Here is a 24,635-nt window from a genome sequence, read left to right as displayed (position 1 = left end):
GGTGGCGCAGCGGTTGAGCGCTGGGTTGCGAAGCTGCCCGCAGCCTCTGCAGCGCCGGTTCGATTCCCGGCTGCTCCCCGGCCACCAGAAGAGGGTCCCACATGGCGCGCAGACCTCTCCTGCCGCCCGCTGCTCCCCTCAGCAGTGTACTTCGGTCCTTCTGCCTGCTCTGCTCCCCGCTCTGGCTCTGGTGAATTCTCTCACCCTCCCGCGCTTCTGACTGTACCCAGTGCATGTATAAACAAAACAAACGAACAAATAAATAAATAAAACATGCCTCTATAAAAAGAAAAAATAAATAAATAAATAAAATAAAAAAAATTTGAATGCATTTTGAGTTTAGCATTTTCATATTCCACTTTTGCTACCTCTGCTTTTTAATCTGTTCCCCCATATTAAAACCCAGTAATTTTCTGTTATCAATACTTATATGTTTACCAAAATGTATTTGTAGTTATGTTATGCTTCTGTTATTTCTGTTTGAATTTAAATATCATTTGGATTGCCAACTGAGGAGTAAAGAGTTTAATCTTGATAAAGAACTACAGGCAGTAACTTGCAGGCAGATATGGTACTTTGGGGATGCAGTAGAGGTGTTGACTTTCTAGTAATTTTAAAATCACACATCCATATCCATACCCCTGAGATGGAGGAAGCCTGGAGAGATTATTGTTGCTGATGAAATGGATTTTGATATCCAGTCTTGGCAGTGTTCAAAAATTGCTTGAGAACTTTTTCAAATACAGATTCCCAGATACCTTCAGTCCTGTTGATTTAGATTCTTTAAGAGATGAACCCTAGGAATTAATTTTTTAGGTTTTGTTATTGGTTCTAAAACTCAAAAGCAGAGGTATCTGAAAACCTACAAGGTGAAGAGAAGTGATTAACACGTAAAAGTTATGCTAGTTAGTCATATATATGAATTGCTCATTACCGCTTCTACCTAATTATGATGTTATCATAAAAATTATACATGTACATCATCAATATGCATAACTTTACTGAAAAAAATTTTGTTTCATCTGTAAAGTCATGTGAAACTCTAATGAGGTTTAAGATCTCATAAGTGGTTTCACAGGGAATTCTTACTATTTTATGTTCATATGTTGTATGTGTAGTTTTAATAATCTTCATGGCTGCTCAAATTTTTTTTTTTAAGAAGAAAATGTATGCTTTCTATCTGTAGTATTCCCCATACAAAGACTAACTAAAATAAAATCTCACTCAGGAAACAAGAAGACAAAAGAAAACATTGAAGAAAACACGCAAATTTGTTGTGGATGGTGTTGAAGTGAGTGTAACAACATCAAAGATAGTTACAGACAGTGATTCCAAAACTGAAGAATTGAGGTTTCTTAGGTAAGTAGAGATATAACATAATTAAAACTGGTTCTGTGACTTCCTTGTCTCTGAAAAGTTTGAAAATTAAGAAACAAGTAAAATCATGGCTACTTTGGGGTGATTCATTTTAAATATTATTTTTAAAGTTTTCTAATAGTTTAAAGTTTAATGATAGTTTCCTCTGTCCTTACCATTAAATGCTATCAGACGTCAGGAACTTCGGGAATTAAGATTTCTTCAAAAAGAAGAGCAAAGAGCCCAACAACAGCTCAATAGCAAACTTCAGCAACAGCGAGAACAAATTTTCCGGCGCTTTGAGCAAGAAATGCTGGTAAAGTCTTAGATTTTTGTACCATTGTTAATAATGAAATTTAGTCCTGTACACTATAACCCACTAGTAAGCTTTTTTCTTGATTACTAGATTTCTGACATAATGATATATTTCTGGCCTTTATCTCTTTGGTGTCTAGATAGTTTTTTTTGGCCTTTTTGTTTCTTTGTTTGAAAGCATCTTCCATCTGTCTTGTGATCACTGATTTACAGTGTAATTGTTGTCTTCATTTTTCTTTAAATAAAAATTGCCTTTTCATGGAGTCAGTAAATGGCTTACAAAGTTCTTAGATGTTGCCTACTGCTGGACAGTTTTTCGGTGTTAAGTTTGACCTTTCTGATTTTGAATCAAAGATTTTAAGCTAGTGTAGAATAGTTTTCTTCTTGTTCCCTGAATATTAGAACCTCTTGGGTTTTTTTAAAAATACATTTACTTCTCTGGCTCTTACAGTTAAGCTTCTGTGTTCCTTTTCATAGCTGCTAGAGAAATTCATAGTACTGACTATTCAAGAGTAATTGTCACTGAGTCTTTTAATTTTTTATCTTTTGTTTAGAGTTGGAAAAGGAATTAATAATGGGATACAAAATTTCAATAACTTATGTTGAGCATTTAGCTTAATGTAGATTAGAAAAAAGATTTGAAATGTTACAGTATTCATGTTTGGATATAGTTCTTTTGCTGTTCTTGTAAATGGTAAGGATTGTTTTGTAGGCATGGCATTGTTGATTTGTTGTATCATAGCAGAATTTGTAAGAAAATAATGAACTTTGTTTTCATTGAGTATTTTTATGGTACTTAAATTCAGTTTCCCTGAACCTTATAAAAACTGTACTTCTTTTTCTCCCTAAACATTTTCCAAAATGTTTTCCTTTCCAAAAATTTTAAAAATACCCTTTACAAATATTTAATTCTACCTATATCCAAAATGACAACATTATTCAGGTATTATATATGCAGGAATCTTTTGTTGAAAGAGTGGATACGAATTTCCAGAAATTTCTTTCAGTGAAATAGGATGTTCATCTTAAGACTCTTTTTTTATTTTTTAAGATTTATTTATTTATCATACAAGAACTGGGGTACAGGCCAGAGATGTGGCGGGTGAGAGGATTCACCAGAGACAGAGCGGGGAACAGAACAGGCAGACTGACGAAATATACTGCTGAGGGGAGCAGTGGGTGAGACAGGAGAGGTCTGCTCGCCATGTGGGTTGCTTCTAGGCTGGCGGGGATCGAACTGGCACTAGAGAGGCTGCTGACAGCTTCACAGCGCTATGTTCAACCGCCTGTGCCACCAGGGAGGTCCCCATCTGAAGACTCTTAATGAAGAGGAATAAATATGAAAATGACAAGTAATGGTACATTAATAATAGACTTCAAGTAAGCCTTTTGCTTTATTAAAATTTTTATTGACAAATATTAAAAGTTTTTTAATGTTACATAGCAACTAGATATTGTTCTGGAATGTCTAATTTTTTTGAACATTCTGTTAGTTATATAAAAATATTTTTTAAGTTAGTAAACAACAAACTCATATTTTTGAAAAATTTCCTAACATTTTAGTGCTTTTGACTTGTTCAGTATTGCAAGTTTTTATCACATCATTAAATTCAAATGTTAATTGTGTGCTCTTAGTAAAAGTCCTTATTATAATGAGTTCATGAGTGATAGAAAAGTTATATGATCTTGAGTTGTTTTACAGAGCAAAAAACGACAATATGACCAAGAAATTGAGAATCTAGAAAAGCAGCAGAAACAGACTATTGAACGTCTAGAACAAGAACACACAAATCGCTTGCGAGATGAAGCAAAACGAATTAAAGGAGAACAGGAGAAAGAATTGTCCAAATTTCAGAATATGTTAAAGAATCGAAAGAAGGAGGTAAGTGTACCTATTGCTTTTAATTCTTAAAGCTACTCTTTTAATGTACACTTAATATTGTCTAAGAAATTAGGAATAATACTTCATAGTTAAACTTAACATTCCTTCATTCTTTTATTTGGTCTTCCCCAAAACCATGCTGGGTAGTAGTTTGGCCAGGTGTTATCTCATTTTGCTGCCAAGAAAGCTAACTATAAGGGGTTTTAATGGCCAGTTCAAATTCATAAACAACCATTAAATGTTTAGCTTAACCTTTAACCAAGTCTTTAAATTGAGTCTAATTCATTTTCCTTCCAGTTTAACACATCTCCTTTACTAATGCAGCATTTAAGGCCTTTATATAGAAATATTTTCATCAAGAATACTTAACTATATTGTGTGTACAGGTAGCAACAGTTGATTTCATTATTTATTTGTAGTTTTTAATTCATAATTAAAATAGTTTTTTCTTTATTAATTTGATTGCCTCTCGGAACATTGTGCCTGCATTAAACTTAGTAACCTGAAATTAAAAATAATATCTATAATTATGTTCATGACATTGTGAGATATTTTGAAGAAGGACAGGCGGAAAATGTCTGAAAAGTCATTTTTTTTAGAATGAATAGTTTTATTTTCCCTGAAACAGTTCCATACTGTTAGAGAATCTGTGGTATCGCTTACTATGAAAGACTGATATTGGTTCAGAAAGATTTACATATTAGTGTGTCTTTTTCTTCTCAAAATAAAGCTAAGACAGCTTAACATACAAGTAGTTTCAGAGATGCTTTTATGATTTATTCTATGCCTTTAGTGTAGGAGGAGAATTTACTTTGTCATGTGCCATGTTATCCAGGTACAATAATTATGATCAGTTCTACTAAGACTGGAAAAAAAGATTTCATCCAAACTAGTAGAATGCATTTTCTCCTTTTTTGCATATAACAAATACCTAGATTCATTGACTTAGCATTTAAATGTTAAGAAAATTGAGCATCTTATTGCTGAACTTGTCAACCTTCTTAACAGGGATAGAATCAAACATTAATAAACAGTATATTCTATGATTTCTTTAGGTAAAAGTGAATGAGATGGTATATAGTTTGATGTAGCCCCCATTTATAAAAATTACACTTTGTTGCATGACTTTACTGAGACTACATGTTAATTTTCTTAAAAATTATTTTTAAGAGGCTTAAGAAGATATTTTTTAATATCAGATTAAATCAAAACATTTACAGGTAAATATATCATTTAATCCTAAATATATAAAATTTTCTAGTTATTTTACTGTTTTGGGGTAGGAGTTTTAGACATGAAGACATGAACATGTTTGAAATTGTGATATGTATATTTTAAATAACTACATTATATTTTTCTCCTTGTTGCTAAACTTCTTGCATTTGAGGTGTCTCTTCCTTTTAATGGTGATTTGGTTTCATGAGCAATTGCTAATGAGAAATTTTAAATGCACTATGTTAAATCAAAATCAGTCTCTCACGGGCCATCAATAGCATGTGGTGATTTGGAATCTGGTTGCTTTTGGTGCTTCTATTTATTGAACACATGGTTGTTTTCCATAGTTCGATTATAGATCTGTTGTTAAATGAAATTCATATCTAGGATTTTGAAATGATTGGAAGGAACTCTAAATTGCACTTTATCTGGTGTAATAAATTCATAGCTTACTAGAACTGTTATATTATGAGTGCTTGTATTAATTGATTTTTATAGTTAGATAATTAAGTTTGACTTAAATTGTTAGCAAAGGAGAATGGTATTCTACTCTAACACAAAATCATAAGATGTATTCATTCTTATAACACCGTATATAAAGTGGTATAAGCAAAATTTAGTGTCCACTTGTTTCTCCTTAGTTTATTCTAAGGCTTGATCTCATTTTTCATTTTTTTTCTCTCATTCAACTGCATGTATTTCATTTAGAATTATTTCTTTGATTTTATCAAGCCAATTATGAAGTTTTGTACTATTATAACCGGTGTTAGCTTTATGTTCAGTTCTTCAAACAGTGTCAATAGATGTGCATATAATTTTATGATCTTTCAAGAAGGTCATTTGTATCATTCATCTTTAATTCAGCATCAGTACTACAAGTATTCTTCACTGATTATCTTTGGATCTTTAAGAGAGAATAATATATAGGGATAATTAAGCAACTAATTAACCTTTACATGGTGGAATGTCCCTTTCTGCGCTGAGATTAAGCATGTTCTGTCCTTTCATTCTTTTTCACCAAACTAACACCTATGCTAATGCATGTAGAAAGGAACTTTTTAACAACTTTAATATCTGGCTTGTAGCTTGTCTGCTCACAACAATGCTTGCTGTGGAGAAAGTATTATTTCCCCACCTCCTGCATGCTTATACACTGTAGGTTATAAATGAAGTGGAGAAAGCACCCAAAGAGCTGAGAAAAGAGCTCATGAAACGCAGGAAAGAGGAGCTTGCACAAAGCCAGCATGCTCAGGTAACAGCAGCAGCTTACTGCTACTAAAAACAGAAAGCAGCATTATTTCCACAGCTCAGTAAACAATGGTTGAAAGGGTAAATTCTAACTGTACTTATTATGTGACATTGACTTCTCATACAAAGGTTCCCAGGATATTCTTTATGTAATACTAAATTCACGCTAATGGTGACATTTAAGTTACTAATATGAAATTAAGTGGAATGTTTGGAAAGCTGACTCCAGATGAAATAAACAAGTATGTTAATGATTCCTACTTTAATCCTGATAAGCTTATATTTTTAAGTAGTAGTGTCAATATTTGATTGAAAACTTCAGAACAGAAAAATACGGAGGGCGAATATATAAGCTGTGTACATGCAAAACCAATGCTTTTTAAAACACCATTATCTCTATAAGTTCAAAGTTAAAAGAAAAATGTTAAGTGGTAGATCAAACATTTATTACTGTTAAACTTAGCAAAATAAGCAACCTAAATCAGATTTTATATATTAAGCTATTGTTAAACATGTTTTTCTTTTTGATTCAGAATTTAGCAATTAAAAAATAGATTATTTTTAGCTAAGTAAACGATTCTAGGTTATAAGGCTGAACCAATTAAGAGGGGTGTGAATTCTTTATAAAACTAGATAAATTAGTATTTTCAAGAGTTTTTATTAGAATTATCTCATGTGACTTTACAAAGTTGTTTACGGCAGGAATCAACCTTCCTTATAACTAAGCTTGCACTTATCCTGCGAGCAAAGAGAAGTGAGCTTGATTATATTACATGTCAGTGCAAGGAAGGATTATATAGTAATTATTGCTTTGAATTATCTTTCTATTTTGTTTTTTTAAAAATATTTTATTTTATATAATTCTTACATCATTTTTCATCTTTGCACAATGTATGCATTTTCATTACGGTTATATTCCCCATACAATTGCACCCACCCCCCTTATTTTGACTCTAGTCCTTCTTCCCCTCGCCCTCTCATCTCCCCCCCCTGCCATTTTGGTTTTATGTAATTTTAAAAGTGCTTCTCAGAGTTTTGATCTTTATAGAGCAATGAAAATAAACATAGAAACAACTAAAATGTATACTTGAGGGTGATGAGAAATGGATTGCCAATAATTTTTTTTTTTTACTTTGCCAAGTAAGTTTATTTAAAAACAAAAATTAGAATTTTTTTTGTGGCTATCATTTCAAAAGAGAGAATATTTTAAATGTAAGAAACATAAGAAGATATAAGAATATTAGAATTATGTAAGAAAAAAATGCCTCAGAATTTACTAAAAATATCCTATTTGAGTAAATTTAGTTGTGTGTGTGTGTGTTTTGTTTTGCTAGTGCCAGTGAAAAATTTTTCTTGACCTGATGTGGGGATTACTAGTTAAGGTGATCATAACAAAAACAGCATTTGCTGTGTGTCAAATACTATTATAAGTGTTTTATCTGTATGAAGTCATATAATCTCACAACATAAATAGTTACTTTTATTACCCCCATTCTAGAGGCGAGGGAGCATGGGACAGTTGACTCTCCCAAGGTCACAGGTTTAGTTAGTGCTAGAGCCAGAATTCTCATCCATGCAGTTTTGGCTTCACATTTCACACAATGAAACCCCATACCATACTTCTTGTCATGTTTAAGCCACCCTTTCTGTGCCTAATATAAACTGTTAGCAGCTTGGCCCAGTAGTTGTTGGCCATCTCTTGTTAATAAATGAAGAGGAAGTCCTTATTGGCCACACATGTGTTTTTGGGTAGATTGAATTTCAAACCAAATAATAACAATGAGTTCACCTTGTAAAGGAAGGAATATAGACTTTTGAATTCTAAATGGTAATATATCAGCCTCTAGAATTGAAATTGAGAATTTAGTGTTCAGTGAATTTGGTGATCCTGTGCTTTTTTTTTTTTTTTTTTTTGATTCAATCCCTAGCATATTTTTTTTTTTTTAATCCTGTGCTTTAATAAAAACTTTGTTGGTAATTTTTCATGTAATTTTGGGGGCTATCCTGTATTTTCCAGCTAAAAGCTGAAAGCTGAGGTAAATTTCTTTCTGTAACTTCAATAAGGAATTTAGTAATGTAACAGATTTCAAAAGTATTTCTTTTTACCTGTTTTTGAAGATGCTAAAACTTGATTTCAGATCATCTAGTCCAGTGGTTTTCAGAAAATGGTGCTTCCAGAAGCTTTTGATTTTGGAAGATACAGCTTGAGAATCCTTCAAAAAGTGAGAGGGCCTGTGAAGCTCTGCACCCGTGCTTCTATTTTAAAGCAATACAACTTCATGTCTGTTTTATAAACTGAGACTTTTTTGCATGAGTTTAAAAAAAAAAAAAGAAGGTTAGATGGGTTTATAAAACAATAGTACTGAATTGGAGTTTGGAAAACACTCAAATCCTTCATTTTACAGGTGAGAAAGAGGCCCTTCTGTTAAATGACTTACTAAGGCCTCAAGGAACTCAGCATTTGTATAATTCTTTCCATTTACAAAAGGTCATTGAGCTATATTCTCACCTGGGAGGTACCTTGTATTCTGATCCACAGGGCGTTGCCCAGGTCATGATTCAGTCTTTTCAGTTGTCATCTTGTGCAGTCTTCAACGCCCAAATGCAGGACGTAAGTCCCGCGTGCTTATGGGAGTATGCCTTCTCCTGTTTTACGTGTTTTTTCTTTGACTCACATGTGCCTTTTCATTGTTAGTTTCGTGTGTTAAAATCTAAAAGACTGATAGACGATAATGTCAGTAATGACAATAACAGTAATAACCTGAGATGAACTTGATGGTATTGTATTCTTCAAAGAGTTTTGACTCTTCAAAGAGTTTTTGATTCTTACTGCCATCACCCTGATACTGGGATACAGTGTATCTGCTATATAGTGAAGAAATTCAGGCAGGGAAGACTAAGTTATCTGCCCTCAGTCACAGAAGAGATTAATGGTAGAGCTGGAAGTCGAACACTCCTAGTACAGTGTTCTTTTTTTCTAGCTACTCTACCAAAGATTTTAATTTGAGATTTTCATCTTTTTCAAGAAATAGTTTCCCAGTGTTTTTTGAGCTTTGCACATGTGAGAAATTGAATGCTGTGATTAAATTTTTATTTTTGTGTGAAGTGACATTTTGATTGCATATGTGTTTATGTAGATGTTTTAATATGGATATGGTCAGAAAAGTCATATTAAAAATGATTTTAGTTTCATTTAACTCTGGATTTTGCTATTCAAAGTATCCATAATGGGGCCTCCCCGGTGGCGCAGCGGTAGAGCGCTGGGTTGCGAAGCTGCCCGCGGCCTCTGCAGCGCCGGTTCGATCCCCGGCTGCTCCCCGGCCACCGGAGGAGGGTCCCACATGGCGCGCAGACCTCTCCTGCCGCCCGCTGCTCCCCTCAGCAGTGTACTTCGGTCCTTCTGCCTGCTCTGCTCCCCGCTCTGGCTCTGGTGAATTCTCTCACCCTCCCGCGCTTCTGACTGTACCCAGTGCATGTATAAAAACAAACAAACAAATAAATTAAAAAAAAAACAAAAAAAAAAAACAAAGTATCCATAATGAATAGTGACTTTCCTGTTCTCTATGCTGTAGTTGTGAATTAAGTCTGGAATTCCAAGCTGTATTCTTTCTCACAGTTTACATAGGAAAGCAGCTAGTTCATTTAACACTAATTTTTGTTTGTGATATTTGATATACACAACTGGAGTAGATAGAATGAATACAGCTTGATTTCAACTTCTATTTTCCCCTCTTCTGAAATTAGACTCTTTATTTTATTTATTTATTTTTTTGGGTATTTTTGGAGCAGTTGGACTCTACAGTTTTATGAAAGAGTAAATTTGAAAACATTAATTTTTTTAATGAGAGGGAGAAATTATGAATTACTATCACTTTTCTGATCATTACCATTTTTAGCTTTTGAGTTAAAATGATGACATTCTGTGTGAGTGGCCCATTATATAATAACCCTTCCTTAGTTTCCTAGAACCTAAAGTTGTATTTTCTTTTTTTTTTTTTAATTTTTTTTATAGAGGCATTTTTTATTTATTTATTTATTTGTTTGTTTGTTTGTTTTGTTTATACATGCACTGGGTACAGTCAGAAGCGCGGCACGGTGAGAGAATTCACCAGAGCCAGAGCGGGGAGCAGAGCAGGCAGAAGGACTGAAATACGCTGCTGGGGGGAGCAGCGGGCGGCAGGAGAGGTCTGCGCGCCATGTGGGACCCTCCTCCGGTGTCCGGGGAGCAGCCGGGGATTGAACCGCGCCGCAGAGGCTGCGGGCAGCTTCGCAACCCAGTGCTCAACCGCTGAGCCACCAGGGAGGCCCTAAAGTTGTATTTTCAATGTTCATCATTATCTGATTAATATAAAATTCCTTGTCAGGAGTTAAACAGGGATACTCATTTTAAAATTTGTGTCCACTTTAAAATTACTTCTAGTAAATTTCAACAAAAGAAAAAAAAATAAAATTACTCCTAGTGATCAAATTCATGTTTTTTTTTTTTGTTTTGTTTTTTTTAAGGTGAATCTTACTTGTGAATCATTTTGGAATGTAGACTGCTTTCTTGTGGATCCTAAGAGTAATTTCTAATGAAAAATTTTATTATGGATGCATTGTATTTGGCTTTAGAAGTTAGGAGATGTTAAGAAAGCTCGGTAATATTAAAATTTCCTTTCAAGCTAACAAAATATGCTCTTATATAAGGGACCTTTCAGGTAATTTTTAACTTTAAGATATCATTTGTGCAGTATCTTTTACCACATAATCGTCCAGACTCTGCTGAATCATGAAAGTCCATCAGTCTCCAGGGTATCTGCTGTCTTTGCTGACTGAGTGTTAGGAAGCACTTCTTACTTCCGCTGCCTTGACTCTTACGTGTCCATCCTTCTTCATACCTTTTGGAGCAGCACAATGCTAGTTCTCCTGTTTAGATATGACAGTCTTCCCTCTTTTGCCTTGATGTATTAGCTCTTCAGGGCATACTTCTGTGGTTCTTTCAGTTGTTCATTTTGTGGCATGTTTTACTTTTGACTTTGAAAGTGTAACGTTAAGGGAAGAGGCCCACTATTCTTTATGTGGGTGATGGACAAAACCAATTTAGGACCAACAGAGTGGCAGCTCTTTGAGGTAATACTGTCTTTTACTAAGTTTAGTAACCTGTAACTAGTATGGTGCTTAGTATTTAGAAAATGCTTTTAAAGAAATACAGAGATTTTCTTTAAACTGAATGCTTATCTTGTTTACTACAGGTAAAAATATAGTAATAGCAAAAATTGTGTTCATAAGAAATTACATTCATGCTAGTGGCATTTCTTCATTCCATCTTGTAATTTTGCACTTGATTTCTTTGTGTGTCAATATTTATATTTACACTAGTTAATTTGAGCCCATTGTTTCTGTTCACACATATATTTTTCAAAAGTCCTTTATGCAAGCCAGTGGTAAAAGTGTTAAACCAGGGAGAATCATTTCATATGTCTACAGGTTATATTGTTTATTAAACAGTTTGCATGTAGAAATTTTACAGTGAAGTTAGAGTAACAATTTTTATTACAAATGATATTTACTGTAGGAAGAAGAAAAACTTGAACAACTTTCTTTGTTATAATTGTTTAAAAGATAGGTATGGAGATTTTGCATCTCTTTAAAACTCAAAAGATCTTATTGTAGATAGTTCAGTGTAAATATTCAGTTTGAGTCAGTTAGCAATTATATTTTATAGAGATGATGCATTAATCTTTCTGCTACTGTCTATTAGTATCTATGTTAAAATACAAGTTATGATGCAGATGAGACAGTAGCATTTATGAGTCCCAAGTTTATGTTATATATTGTATATATATTGTATAATATTGGTGATTTTTTAAATCGAATTAACTTTAGAAACTTGGTTTAGAGAACTTGTTAATCACTAATCTATACAGTCATATGGATAAATGGATGTTTTGCTCAGTAGATACTTGTTTGTTAACTGACGGTTAACAGGATATCATGAATGGTAAGACCTGATACTCACCTCTGGAAACATATTAGTAAGGCAAGCTCCTTGAGGACCACTGTTAGACTCATTCTTTTTGCATTAAAGACCAGGCTGGTAGTGATCTAGTTCCTGTCAGAGTCTGTCCAAGGCCTATAGAATAATTTCCAAATGGATCTTTGGGTTTTGTCTTTTGGCTGTAAGAGGAGGAATTATAGGTGAAGTGCTGCTTCAACCCTGAATTTCTAAATCCATACTGAGATTGATGAGAGTATCCTTTGAGCTAATCATAAACTGCTGTAACTGCTGAGAGAGGGATGGAGATCCATTTACTGACAAAACTTACATTTCTTCAGTTTGGATATTGCTCCTTTTTCTTGGTGTATGTGTGCTCTAATACAAAAACCTTAAGTCATTTTAAAATTTTCTTGCCTTATGCAGTAATTGAAGAGTTTTTTAAAAAAGCTTAATTGGCATTTGGGCAGAAAATTTGTACTTAGTATTTGTTGAATGAATGTGTGAATCTCAAAACATATTGATAGAATTCTCTGTTTTTATGGAATTTTATTTATAGAGTTATAAAATGTAACTCACTTTCCTATTACTGGTTCATGTTTCTCTGGCTATGAATTATTTCTCATTAAGCCCTCAAACTGTTGCTCTTCTTTTTAGGCACAGGCTATCTCTATTAGTATAGCCGTATTATTTCTTCCTTTATTATTATTATTTTTTACAAAAATAGTTTAAAATTCTTGGATGTTTTACTTATTTGCTCTTTATTGTCTTCCTAAAAGGACTTTATTATTCTTGTATCTTATACAAGACAAGAATAGTCTTGTCTGGTATAGTGGAACATAACAATTTTAGAAGCTGTAGATTTATTTTCACAAAGATGTCAGTGTAATAGGACTTTTTAAATATGAGTGGGTTATAGTTTTTTTTTTTTTTTTTTGAGTGTATTCTTGGTAGTGAGTTTAGCATATTTTGTATTATGGTTTTTTTTTTTTTCTTGGCTTGAATTGGATGACTAATACATTTGTGTTATATATTTATATTGTATAATATTGGTGATTTTTTAAATTGAATTTTTAGAAACTTGGTTTAGAGAACTTGTTAATCACTAATATATACAGTCATATGGATAAGTGGATGTTTTGCTCAATAGATACTTGTTTGTTAACTGATGGTTAACTATGTCTAATAGGAACAAGAGTTTGTTCAGAAGCAACAACAAGAATTGGATGGCTCTCTGAAAAAGATCATCCAGCAGCAAAAGGCAGAATTAGCCAATATTGAGAGAGAGTGCCTGAACAACAAACAGCAGCTCATGAGAGGTATATAAAATTACGCAGCATGTGTACATGTAGAAAGTGATAGCCCAAAAACTTTACTGAGATAGACCTTGGATTTATTTGAATGCTTTCCTTTACTAGAGTGGTAGAGGAAAAGATAAAGAAAATTCAGGTAAATAACAGGAAAATACTTCGTAAATTTAGGAAATTCTGCAATATACAGAATTCCTTTTTGACCATAACCATGTAATCTTTGAAACATCTTTTTGTCCAAATAATCCGGAAATATACCTGTGTACTTTGGAATTCTAATTATGTCTTATAATTTTTGGTGTACTTAATGCCTACATGTTAGAAGGGGATCTTAAGTACTTATTTCCCCTAACAAATAATTAAGATATTTTTTCTTTCTGATTAAGATAATTAAATAGAATTTTGGTGCTGGAGTTGGACTTCCTGTCTTTGGTAATATTTCATTTATAACTCAGGACGGCAATATATGTTTAAGTTAGTGTACATAGAACACGTTTTTGGTAAATATTTAAAAATGAAGACCAAAATACATAGTAAAAAGAGCAAAGAGACATTTTGAAAATTGCTTTCTTTTAGCTCGAGAAGCTGCAATTTGGGAACTTGAAGAACGACACTTACAAGAAAAACACCAGTTGCTGAAACAGCAACTTAAAGATCAGTATTTCATGCAAAGACATCAGCTGCTTAAGCGCCATGAGAAGGTGAATGAAAGGAAATTTTGTTCATTTTTTTTTTGTTCATTTTAAAGTTTGCAGAACAATTCACTTTGAAACATGTTTCTTGGAGAATGAATTTTGGATTTCCTTTCTTTTATCCTAAAATTTCCATTAAGTTTTGAGTTATTAATTGTATCTTGATCATGATTATAAACTTCTTTCCTACTGATACCAAGGGAGGTAACCGATTATAATGCTTAAAGGCATCTTACATATTATAATTTTCATCTGGTCTTTCAAATGTATCTTTTTTGGCTCCATTTATGGGTTTAGTTTTATTTATTTTTAAGGATTTATTTTATTTACTTATGCATATAAGATCTGTGGTGTAGGTCAGAGATGGGGGGAGGTGAGAGGATTCACCAGAGACAGAGCGGGGAACAGAACAGGCAGATTGACTGAAATACACTGCTGAGGGGAGCAGCAGGCAAGACAGGAGAGGTCTGCTGCACCATGTCGGTTAGCTCCCTGGCTGGGATTGAACTCATGCTGCAGTGGCTGAGGATAACTTAATAGCACTGAGACTTAACCCCTTGTACCACCTGGGAGGCCCTGGTTTAGTTATTTTTAAAATATGGATTCTGTATACTTAATAAAAGCAAGTTTCAATATAAGACTCTTATTCCTAATAGTTTTATTTTTCTTTAAAATTATTTTTTGCTTAATATTTTGCTGGTCAGTAACAAGGGAGAGTAATTTTGGAAAATAATGAAATGACATATTTGAACATACATGTGTATGAACATACCTGTGTATGAATATTAAATTATGCTGTATTCCTGGATGCTGTTGTTTTCTTAGGAAACGGAACAAATGCAGCGTTATAATCAACGACTTATTGAGGAATTGAAAAACAGACAGACTCAAGAAAGAGCAAGACTGCCTAAGATTCAGCGAAGTGAAGCCAAGACTCGAATGGCCATGTTTAAGAAAAGTTTGAGAATTAACTCAACAGCCTCACCAGACCAGGACCGTGACAAAATTAAACAGGTAAGCGGACAAATTATTTTAGGTTTAAAATATATAAATCCCAGCATTTTAGGAAATGCCCACATGACTGTTGTAAACATTTAGAGGCATCTTGGGCTTATTGAAGTTTCTTTAGTTCTATGACTAGGTCCAGATACATGGCATATACAACTTAGTCTTCCCATGGTGGGGGCCACAGAGGGCAAATCCCTCCGTCCCTCAACCCCCATACCACATCCTGGGATAGACCAGTCCTTAGACCAGCCCTGGGAGTGAGAAGACTTAGAGAGCTTTTTAAGTCAAAATATATGGCCCCACTATATTCTACAGTTCCAACACACAAATGAACTGAGGTCACTAAGCAATTAGGAGAAACAAGGCTAATTAGAAGTATCCCCCTCCTCACCAAAACCATGATGTAGATTCCAGCTTTGAGCCACAGCATATTATTACTTGCCCCTTTAGCTTACCATACTTTTCAGTTTTGTTAAATTCCTTAATTACACTTTTGAAAAATGCAGAAATTAATTTGCTTGTTAACCATTATTTGTCTTTTGTTTTTCTTATTTATAGTTTGCTGCTCAAGAAGAAAAGAGACAGAAAAATGAGAGAATGGCTCAGCATCAAAAACATGAAAATCAAATGCGGGACCTTCAGTTGCAGTGTGAAGCCAACGTGCGAGAGCTACATCAGCTGCAGGTGGTTATAGAGCATGAAAGCAGAGCTGGGGTAGAAGGCAGCATGGGTCTCGGGTTTTCAGGAGATAGTAACTCACCAAAGTACACTGTACTGTACTTATAAAATGCTGGGGTTTAGAGTTTTTTTCCTATGTAGACCCAGATGGAAGTTAGCATAGTAGGCATTTGTTTAGATTTTATATAACTATGCTCAATATAAACATAAAGCTAAATTAAAATCTAAGAAATTGAATCTTTTGCAACATTTGTTTTAAAAATTTTTAGTTTATTTTTAGTACTTTTAGTTTATTTTTCAAAGAAGATGAGCAGTTTTCAAAGTGATAGGCAGCTTTGTTATCAGATTCTGAAATAGTTTATTTTCTTCAAGGTGTTTGAAAAATATAATAAACTATATGAGAATTTTTCTTCTAAGAAAATTAAAGGTTACTTTAGAGAGTACTGTTTTGGGGTTTTACCTAAAGTATCCAGCCTAAAATGTTCAGAGTTTCAGAGTAGTGTATAAATTGTGCGTACATATTTGCTTACCTTACTAGTTCCTAGAATAGTTTCTAATACCTCATTGTTGCAGCAATAGGTAACATGCATGCAAACTGCCCTCTGAAGTGTCAGTTTTATAAGCAGACCCTTTTAGAAAGGAAAAATAGGATCAAACTAATGCTTTAAGTTCTTTTCATGTGGTTAGAGATCTAGCTTCTAGATTGAGGAATGGAGTTCTGACTCTTCCTAGAAGTCTTGTTTCTAGAGGAGAATTCAAGCCTCAGTACTAATTTGATGTTTGATGAGTAATTTATTGTTTTGGAAGATAATTGTATTTGTGAAAAATTGCCAAATCAATGTGATACTTCTTTAATCCAAATGTTACTCTCAGAATGAGAAATGCCACCTGCTGGTTGAACACGAGACTCAGAAGCTAAAGGAGCTGGACGAGGAGCACAGCCAAGAGCTGAAGGACTGGAGAGAGAAGCTGCGGCCCAGGAAGAAGGTGATTTTAAAAGCTTTATTTAAAATATATTTGCATCCGTCCATCCATCCAGCCACCCACCCTTCCACCCAGCTATTGGCTATTTATTTATTTATATAAGCACTGGGTACACTCAAAAGCACGGGAGGGTAAGAGGGCTCACCAGAGCCAGAGCGGGGAACAGAACAGGAAGACTGACGAAATACACTGCTGAGGGGAGCAGCAGGCACGGCAGGAGAGGTCTGCGTGCCTTGTGGGACCCTCGCCGGCAGCCGGGGATCGAGCTGGTGCTGCAGAGGCTGCAGGCAGCCTCGCAGCCCAGCGCCTAACCGCTCCACCACCAGGGGAGGCCCCCAGCTATTGGCTTTTTACGTAATAAAAATGAAGTGTAGTCTCAAGAGTGGGAGATTCTGAGATGAAGAGATAACGTCCCTGTTCCCCCAAAGGTTCAGAATCTAGTAACAACATTTCCAGGTCAGCAGGGTCATTGCTCTGAAAGGGTAAGAGAAGGCACCAGAGAGAGGAGCACACATAAACAGTGAAAGGAGGAATGAGTGAGTTTGCTTGTGCAGGTCATGGAAGCTTGGAGAGAAGATGCCTTGTAATCCCAGTGAGGCGTGAGGGGTGAATGAGGTTTTGCTGGCCAGACAGTTTGAGGGATGGGCAATTTAAATAGAGGAGAAAATGAGTGGAAATGGTGAATCCAAGAATCATCAGTAGCTCCCTATCGTTGGAGCACTAGGGGAAGTGTGTGCCTTTGTAGGCATTAGGGAGGGAAAGGAAGGAAATGATGGCAATTTAGTCTGGACAGATTAACTGGAAACAGATTATAAGGACCTGGTATGCTCTGTTAGCTGGCAGTCTAATAAAAGAGCAGTGGCCTCTCTCCGCCCCTAGCCAACCACCTTCCCTATTTGTACTTTACTCCCTTTTGGCCTGGTCCAGTTGATCAGCCATTTCAACTCTGCTTTTGCTAGCACTTATGATCCTCTTCATTTAATAACTCTCAGATTTAAGCCTTTATTTTCTCTTGGTTTTCCTGTCTGCTGTGTGCACTTTAACCATTCCTTTTTTCCATTCATCTAATCAGACAATCAGTCCAGGAGGTAATATACTTAGCACCAAGTATGTACTAAAGATTTCCAGAGGAAGTGAAATGACTAAATCAATTGATAATGTGACTTTTTCATTTAAAATTTAGTATTAATAGATACAGTTATGTGATTCAGAATACACAAGGTACAGAAAGCTAACAGTGAGAAGTCCCTTTCTTCAGATTCTTCTTTAACTCTTTGTGGTCTGCTCCCTAGTTGAGCTTGTTGACAGTGATGATAAATGAGTTATTAATAACCTAATCCTGTAGCATTATCTGACTGTTCTCATTAAAAATCTTTCTTCATAAAATTGCCTTCTCAGGTGATTTTGATGTTATAACTCTGTTCTTTCTCTACCTTTATTCATGCTTTATCTTCCAGTCACCTGTTGCTATTTTCTTTATCTGGATGATCTTTAGCTAGTCCTGGCTTCAGTGGTTGCATAGTTAAGGACAATTCCAAAACTTGTCTAGTGGGGATTGTATAAAGTGTAAACTCTAAAGTCGTAAAAATCTGGGTTCTCATATTAATGTTGACACTGATTAATTTTGTTACATAACATTACTAAGCCCAGTTGTCTTCATTTGTAAAATGAAGATGGTAACTACCTACCTAATTCATAGTTGTTAAGATAATTAAATGATGTGTGTTTAACCCTTGTCCTCACACCTGGATTATAGACAGAGTTCAACTAAGTGGTTGCTATTATTATTTTTTATTATTATTGACTCATGCTCCAAATGGCCATTTTCCATCTGGATGTTCCCTTCTTCCTCATTTTATCCAGGCCTCTGTTCCAATATCTTCTCATCATGGATTTCTCTTTTTGATTCCCTCATCTTCTGTTTTTCTTCATAACATTCATCATCACAAGACACATTTTGTTACTGTTTGTCTTCTCCCATGAGAACATAAGCTCCTTTAAAGCAAGAGCGCCATCTCTTTGGTCACTGATAAATACTGTTTCTAGAGCAGTTTCTGGTACATAGCAAATGATCAGTACATTGTGAACTACAAAATGTGAACTCAGTGGAAATAAAACTAAATTCAGTATGCTTTTTCCTTCATCTCCATCTCATCTATCCCACCGCTATCCAGTTCCCCCCATATCAGATTTTTTATCCAGTATTCCAGTTCTCTTAGTTGACATCTAGCCTAGAAACTGGAATTATTTTTCATTTCCAATGTACCCCATGTTTAATCAGATGATAAATAATGTTGACTCTTTTCATAATAATCCTCTTTCCAATTACTGTCATCTTATTGCTTAAAATTGTATGTTACTGTTCAGTGGGCCTTCTGGTCTCTGGTTCCCTTTCCTTTCTTTCTACTTGCCTGCCATCTCCAGAGTATTTATCTCAGGAACACCTCTGATACTGTCATAGTGGTGTCGATAAATCTTCAGTTCTACCAGAATAAAATATAAATGCCACGGTTTGACTCAAAGAGGCAGATAATAGTTAATATAATAGGCACCATCTATTGAATGCCTAGTATGTATTAAATACATCATTATGACATTTAATTCTTACATAGCAACCCATTGAAGTAGATGGTATTATTCTTCTTTATAGCAGAAAAAGTAAAAATTCTGTAATAAAGAGAAGTATCAGTAATTGACCCAAGTTTAAAGCTTTCATAGTACTACACAATCCGTAGCCGGTCTTTCTAGCTTTATTTCCCACTAGCCACTTGGTTCCCAATTCATATTTGAGGACTAGGTATAATCACATTACTCACACCAACTCAGGGGTTTCTAGCCTTTGCACATTGTTTCAGCTTCCTGTCAGGTGTGCCTTCCCTATTCTGTTGATCAAATTATCATCTTTCCTTTAAGGCTAAGCTCATGTTTCACCTCTTCTGAAAAACCTTCCTGTGTCTTTCTGTCTTTTCCTGTACTTTGTACCTCTATAGCAGCACTTATTCCTAAATTTCTTGTCTACACAGTCATTGATATTTCAGATATTTATCAAGCACTTACCATATTTGCTTTGTATTGTGGTGATATAAAGCTGAATCTGCTTTAGGTATTACCTCCAAACAGCGTTGAAGAAAAAAATATGCATATCAATAATTGAAATGAAAAGGAAAATGCTAAGTACTGCATGGGAGCTACAGATAATAGTTAATAATAGGTGCCATCTGTTGAGTGCCTAGTCTCTTTTATGTACATCATCACGTTTAACCCTTACATTGTAACCCAGTGAGGTAGGTGGTATGACCACTATTTTACAGCAGAATTAAATAATTTTGTAATATAGAGAAATTAAGTAATTGATCCAAGTTATTCCATTCAGAAGGCTGAACCTAAGGCTGTGCACAGCCTGTGGTCCTAACTGTTGAGTAGTCTGTTTTTTCTTAGGGTAAAATATGGAGAGTGTTTGCTCTGGATTGTCAGAGTAAATTCTCTTTGTAATATCAACACATAATTTCTTTTCCCCTTCCTTTTCAAGACACTGGAAGAAGAGTTTGCCAGGAAGCTGCAGGAACAGGAAGTATTCTTTAAAATGACCGGGGAGTCTGAATGCCTTAACCCATCAACACAGAGCCGGATTTCCAAATTCTATCCTATTCCTAGTTTGCATTCCACGGGATCATAGCAATGGAACAAATGCATTCTGTGGTTGATTTTGGTGTTTGAAATAAGTCATTCTATCCTTTCATCTTCTGCCACAGTCTATGTAAGAGAGCTCATGAAGACAATCACCTCCCTCACCTTTTAGGTGTTTTTTGTTGTTTATTAGCAAAGATGAAGGGAAAGGAACCAAGACAGATGCTGGGCCATGTTGGCAAAAAAGCATCGTGCAGTAATTCCCTAAGGTAATATTGTATATTACTTTTAAAAATTACAGTTCTCTAGAGATTGTTACCTGAAAAACTGTTAGAGATACAATGTTTAAAGTTATTTAAAAAGAAAACTGTTACATTACTAAGTATTACTGAATATCATTTTTATCTGACCTAACTTGTCAATAATGCTTAAATTCTATAATTGAAACTCTGCTGTAAAGAGCTGGAATAATTTTCTTTTGGTGAATCAGCTCTCACGGAAAAGCCATGAGTTGCTCAAAATACGATATTGATTCAGTAAATAAATACAGTTTATCTTTAAATAGCAACAACTTCTTTTAAAAAGAAAAAAGTTATTTCAATAATTTGTCTAAAATAACCACTTGTTTAGGCATGAACTGTAATTATGGTGCTAGTTTTATTAAAATAATGCCTAAAACACTAAATTTCAACCTAGTCTAAAATAGGATTTTCTTTTTTGATTCAGCAGTAACAAAATACCCATAACATTAAGCATTATCATGTTTTTCCTAATCCATTTAATAGAAATTTTTATCCTAAAATATATACAGTATAAAATTGGAAAGATGAAAGAAAAAATAACCTAAAGGTGTCCAAATTGGAAATGAGTCACCAAATTAGTAGTAAAGATTTAGCTGTCCCAGCTTATTTCATAAAATAATACGTGAGTTGGTTAAATGACTATTCACCTGAACAAATTATGTTCATTTAAAATTCTCTCAGGGGCCTACAGGCTCTGACATGTATTTATAAGTGTATTTTCTGAAATTAATCTAAAAGAGTCATTTGTTCAGAATACTTTTTCAAAAAGAATTTAAATATTTAGGCAAATGTCAGAAATCACTGCTGTTTTGAAATAAAATCCTTTATATTTTGGTTTTATTTTGTTCCATGTTTAAATTATTTACTTTGATATGAGTGGGATAAGCCTGAAACCTTTATCATGTGATTGCTGATATGTGTAACTATTAATGAAATGAATGTTCACTTTTAGCCTCTCCTGAGGCTTAGAATTTCAAGCACGTGTCAGGTCAAACAGTATTATAAACTGTACTTTGGTGTGTAAGGTGGCACATTGGTAAATGATTCTTGCTACCTGCCCTTTGCAACTTAGTCTCTTTTAAGAGTACTAGGTACCAACTTGTAGAAGTTTCAGTTTTTAGTAATATTATGTTTGAGATTGGTGAGAATTTAAGTGTAATTTTGTGAGAACACTGATTCATTAAGAAAATGTAAATATCTGTAGCACTTTCTTGCAGTTAATTTGAAAACTTTGGATGCCGAACCTTTTTTGCCAGTCATTTAAATGATTTAAAAATGCATGTGTGATTTTAATTTTGTAATTATTTGACAAATAATTTACTTGGAAAACTTTGTAGGTAGCCTTAACTTTGGTCAAGTTTTTTTTTTTTTAAATATAAATATATATATACACACACATATATATATATATATATATATATATAAAACGTATGGTTGTAAATTCATACACTTATCACATGGCTGTGTTACTGTATACAAGACTCTTAATGCTTTATTCTCAAAAGCTGGGTTGAAAAATGTTTTGAAAGCCCTTTAAAATGTGTATCTTTATAAAGTAATATTCAGGATAATGATGGAAATTGTTTATATTGTTACGATAAAAATACCCAGTGTATTTAATGATTTATTTTAAGAGGGAGAGAAGAGGAATGTTCTCATACCACTTTCTTAGTTGAAATTTTCAGTTTATCAGTTTTTTAAAAATAATGTTTCAAGCAGTAGACAATTTTTCAGTATCATTTAAATGATCTCCTGAATGCTAAATTGTTTGGCACATAATTTGTTCTGAACATTTGATTCTTTTTATTTCTTTCAACTTGACATTCGGAGTACTGAATAAAGGAAGATACTCAGAGTAGTATAGTTGACATTCTGGTAAGTTTATTAGCAAACCTTGCATCTCCCTTAAAACTGCCCTTTGGATTCAGTGTTTGTGCTTGAGTTCTCTTTCAAATATGACCATATTTATGTGGATGCAGGACTACAAAATGATACATATGTAGAGGTGAAATACTCATTTTAATACTTAAAGTTACGTTTTTTCAGCAAGTGTTTTGTTATAGAAAATATGCTGTGTGCCTGTCTCTGCCCACTTCTTGTTAGGCCATATATTCAAATAGGTAATAGTGATCTTGCATGAAATGGGATGGGGAGTAGAGAAGGGGCACAAATTTCTTTGAAATCAGAGTATAGTCAAATCCATTCCTGATTTGGTTGTTTCGTTGCCATGGCAGCATGCAAGAAATGCAGAAAAGAAATTCCCCATATGTGCACCCTAATTACTCAGCCTCCCCTCTTCTCCCTGCATGCTGTGAAAACACCAGACCACCACACTGCAGGTCTAGCTCACAGAGCTTCTTGTACCAGGTTGCCTTTCCTATCCTGTCAATCCATAATTGGGTGTGAATTGCTGAATTAGCTGCTATTCTATATGGAGTCACAATTAAGCTTTTCCTTACCCTTTTCTATGGGGAAGCTGTAGGGTGGGTAAGGAGGAAATTTAGAGTGCTTTTATTTTGCTGATCAGAACTTTCCTTTGACAGGATACAGCAAATTGTAATTAAGTATAAACCAGAACCAGAGCTACCTCTAAGTAGTGTTTCCTCAAGCACAAAGCTCTCAGGCATATGAGACCTTCTTTAATGGAGGGTCTCTGATTTCTTGAGCATCAGCGAGTTTCAGAAGTGACTGTCTTTTATACTCTTCTAGTTCCCTTGTAACTACACACTTTCTCCCATTCCACACTGTGCTTAAATGACAAAGACTCTTCCAAGAAGCCAAATTCTGTCAAAAGATTAGCTAGAGATAAAGTCCATTAAAGGAAAACTTAGAACTGAGGTGGAAGAGGAGAGTTAGTTCCAGTTCTAATAGTCTTCTGATTAAATAAATACATTCTTTCTTGAGAAATGATCTTTTATAGGATATGGGACATTTTAAATGTTTTTCTTCAGTTGAAGGCACAACAGTTAATGCCTCTATTATTGCTATTCTGTGTCAGACATGGTTTGATATAGCTTTAAATCTCTGCTACTAAGCTTGGGATAAAATGTTATACCAGTTTTAAGTGTTGGCTGCAGCTTTTTGTGATCCTTCTCTGATTTGCAGTGTATTATCTTCACAAGTAAATTTTCAGAAAGAATTTTTGTTTCATATTATGCCTCTTGTCTGTTTGGTAGCAACATGTCTTTTCAATCATGAGATTGACAAATGAAAAATAAAGTTATTTCTTAATCATTTTGGGAAGTGGTCTTTTATTTGGAATTTTGAAACTAGATTGTCCTGCATGAGAGCATTTTGCAGCTTATTTTGGTTTTAATTATCTTTTAGAATTTGCAATCCCAGATCGTCTGGTGCTTTCAGACTTAGAGTTCCAAGCCATCTAGAATCACCACACCCAAGAATGTAGTTTTTACTGGGAACTTGGAAGGGGTGGGGATGACTTTCAAGCTACAGACTCCTCCTCTGGGAGGTGCTTGAGATACTTCCATCAACATAGGTATATGTACATCTTTTTTATTTTCTTTTTTCCTTTGGTAGGGGTTATTTTTCTCACTAAATACTTCATGAAGTATATGATCTCCCGTCTGCTAAAAATAACCTTTTTGTTATTGATATATGCATGCAAGATTCGGTAGACTCTCGCTACCACTTGGCAAGCGTTTGATGCGTCTTGAGGGAAGCATAGCATGTCATTTTCTAATCCAGGAGCTTTGCACACTACTGTAAGTTCATTCTTGACTTTTTTTTTAACGAAACAGAAGAGTCTCAGGGTCACTGCAGCCAGCTGAGGACACATCTGACATTGGACATCCTCTTTCTGGATTCTGTCCAGAAGGAAGCAGGTCTGGACTTTACCCTATTTCACTTGGCCATAGAGCTCTGTGCCCAAAGGTAATTCTAGTAACTGGGTAAAATTCTTTAATTAAGGCAAGAATCATTAAAGGGGATATAATACTTGAGCCTCTAAAGCTAGTATTGTAGAAATAACTGGCGTCAACCTTTAGGTAAAACTAAAAATGTTAAAAAGGGGCGATGCTGTCATTT

At 34.5% G+C, this 24,635-nt stretch overlaps 1 protein-coding gene across 2 annotated transcripts in view; it reads left to right on the top strand.

The window, feature by feature from the left end:
- Positions 1-23,828, top strand: part of SLK (STE20 like kinase) — a 49,272-nt gene extending 25,444 nt beyond the window's left edge. The window contains exons 10-19 of one of the 2 annotated variants that reach the window (XM_037497972.2): positions 1,229-1,359; positions 1,549-1,672; positions 3,374-3,553; positions 5,928-6,020; positions 13,180-13,309; positions 13,877-14,001; positions 14,818-15,006; positions 15,559-15,684; positions 16,552-16,665; positions 20,192-23,828. In XM_037497972.2, the coding sequence (XP_037353869.1) occupies positions 1,229-1,359; positions 1,549-1,672; positions 3,374-3,553; positions 5,928-6,020; positions 13,180-13,309; positions 13,877-14,001; positions 14,818-15,006; positions 15,559-15,684; positions 16,552-16,665; positions 20,192-20,338 (1,359 nt within the window). In that variant the 3' untranslated portion in view covers positions 20,339-23,828. The remainder of the gene's footprint in view (positions 1-1,228; positions 1,360-1,548; positions 1,673-3,373; positions 3,554-5,927; positions 6,021-13,179; positions 13,310-13,876; positions 14,002-14,817; positions 15,007-15,558; positions 15,685-16,551; positions 16,666-20,191) is intronic. The other variant, XM_037497973.2, reaches the window with a different exon arrangement.
- Positions 23,829-24,635: the final 807 nt, after the last annotated feature.

The sequence above is a fragment of the Talpa occidentalis genome, unplaced genomic scaffold (assembly GCF_014898055.3).
Source record: "Talpa occidentalis isolate TD23 unplaced genomic scaffold, MPIMG_talOcc4v2.1 talOcc4.8, whole genome shotgun sequence".
Taxonomy (NCBI): Eukaryota; Metazoa; Chordata; class Mammalia; order Eulipotyphla; family Talpidae; genus Talpa; species Talpa occidentalis.
This window is presented reverse-complemented; position numbering and strand designations above follow the sequence as displayed.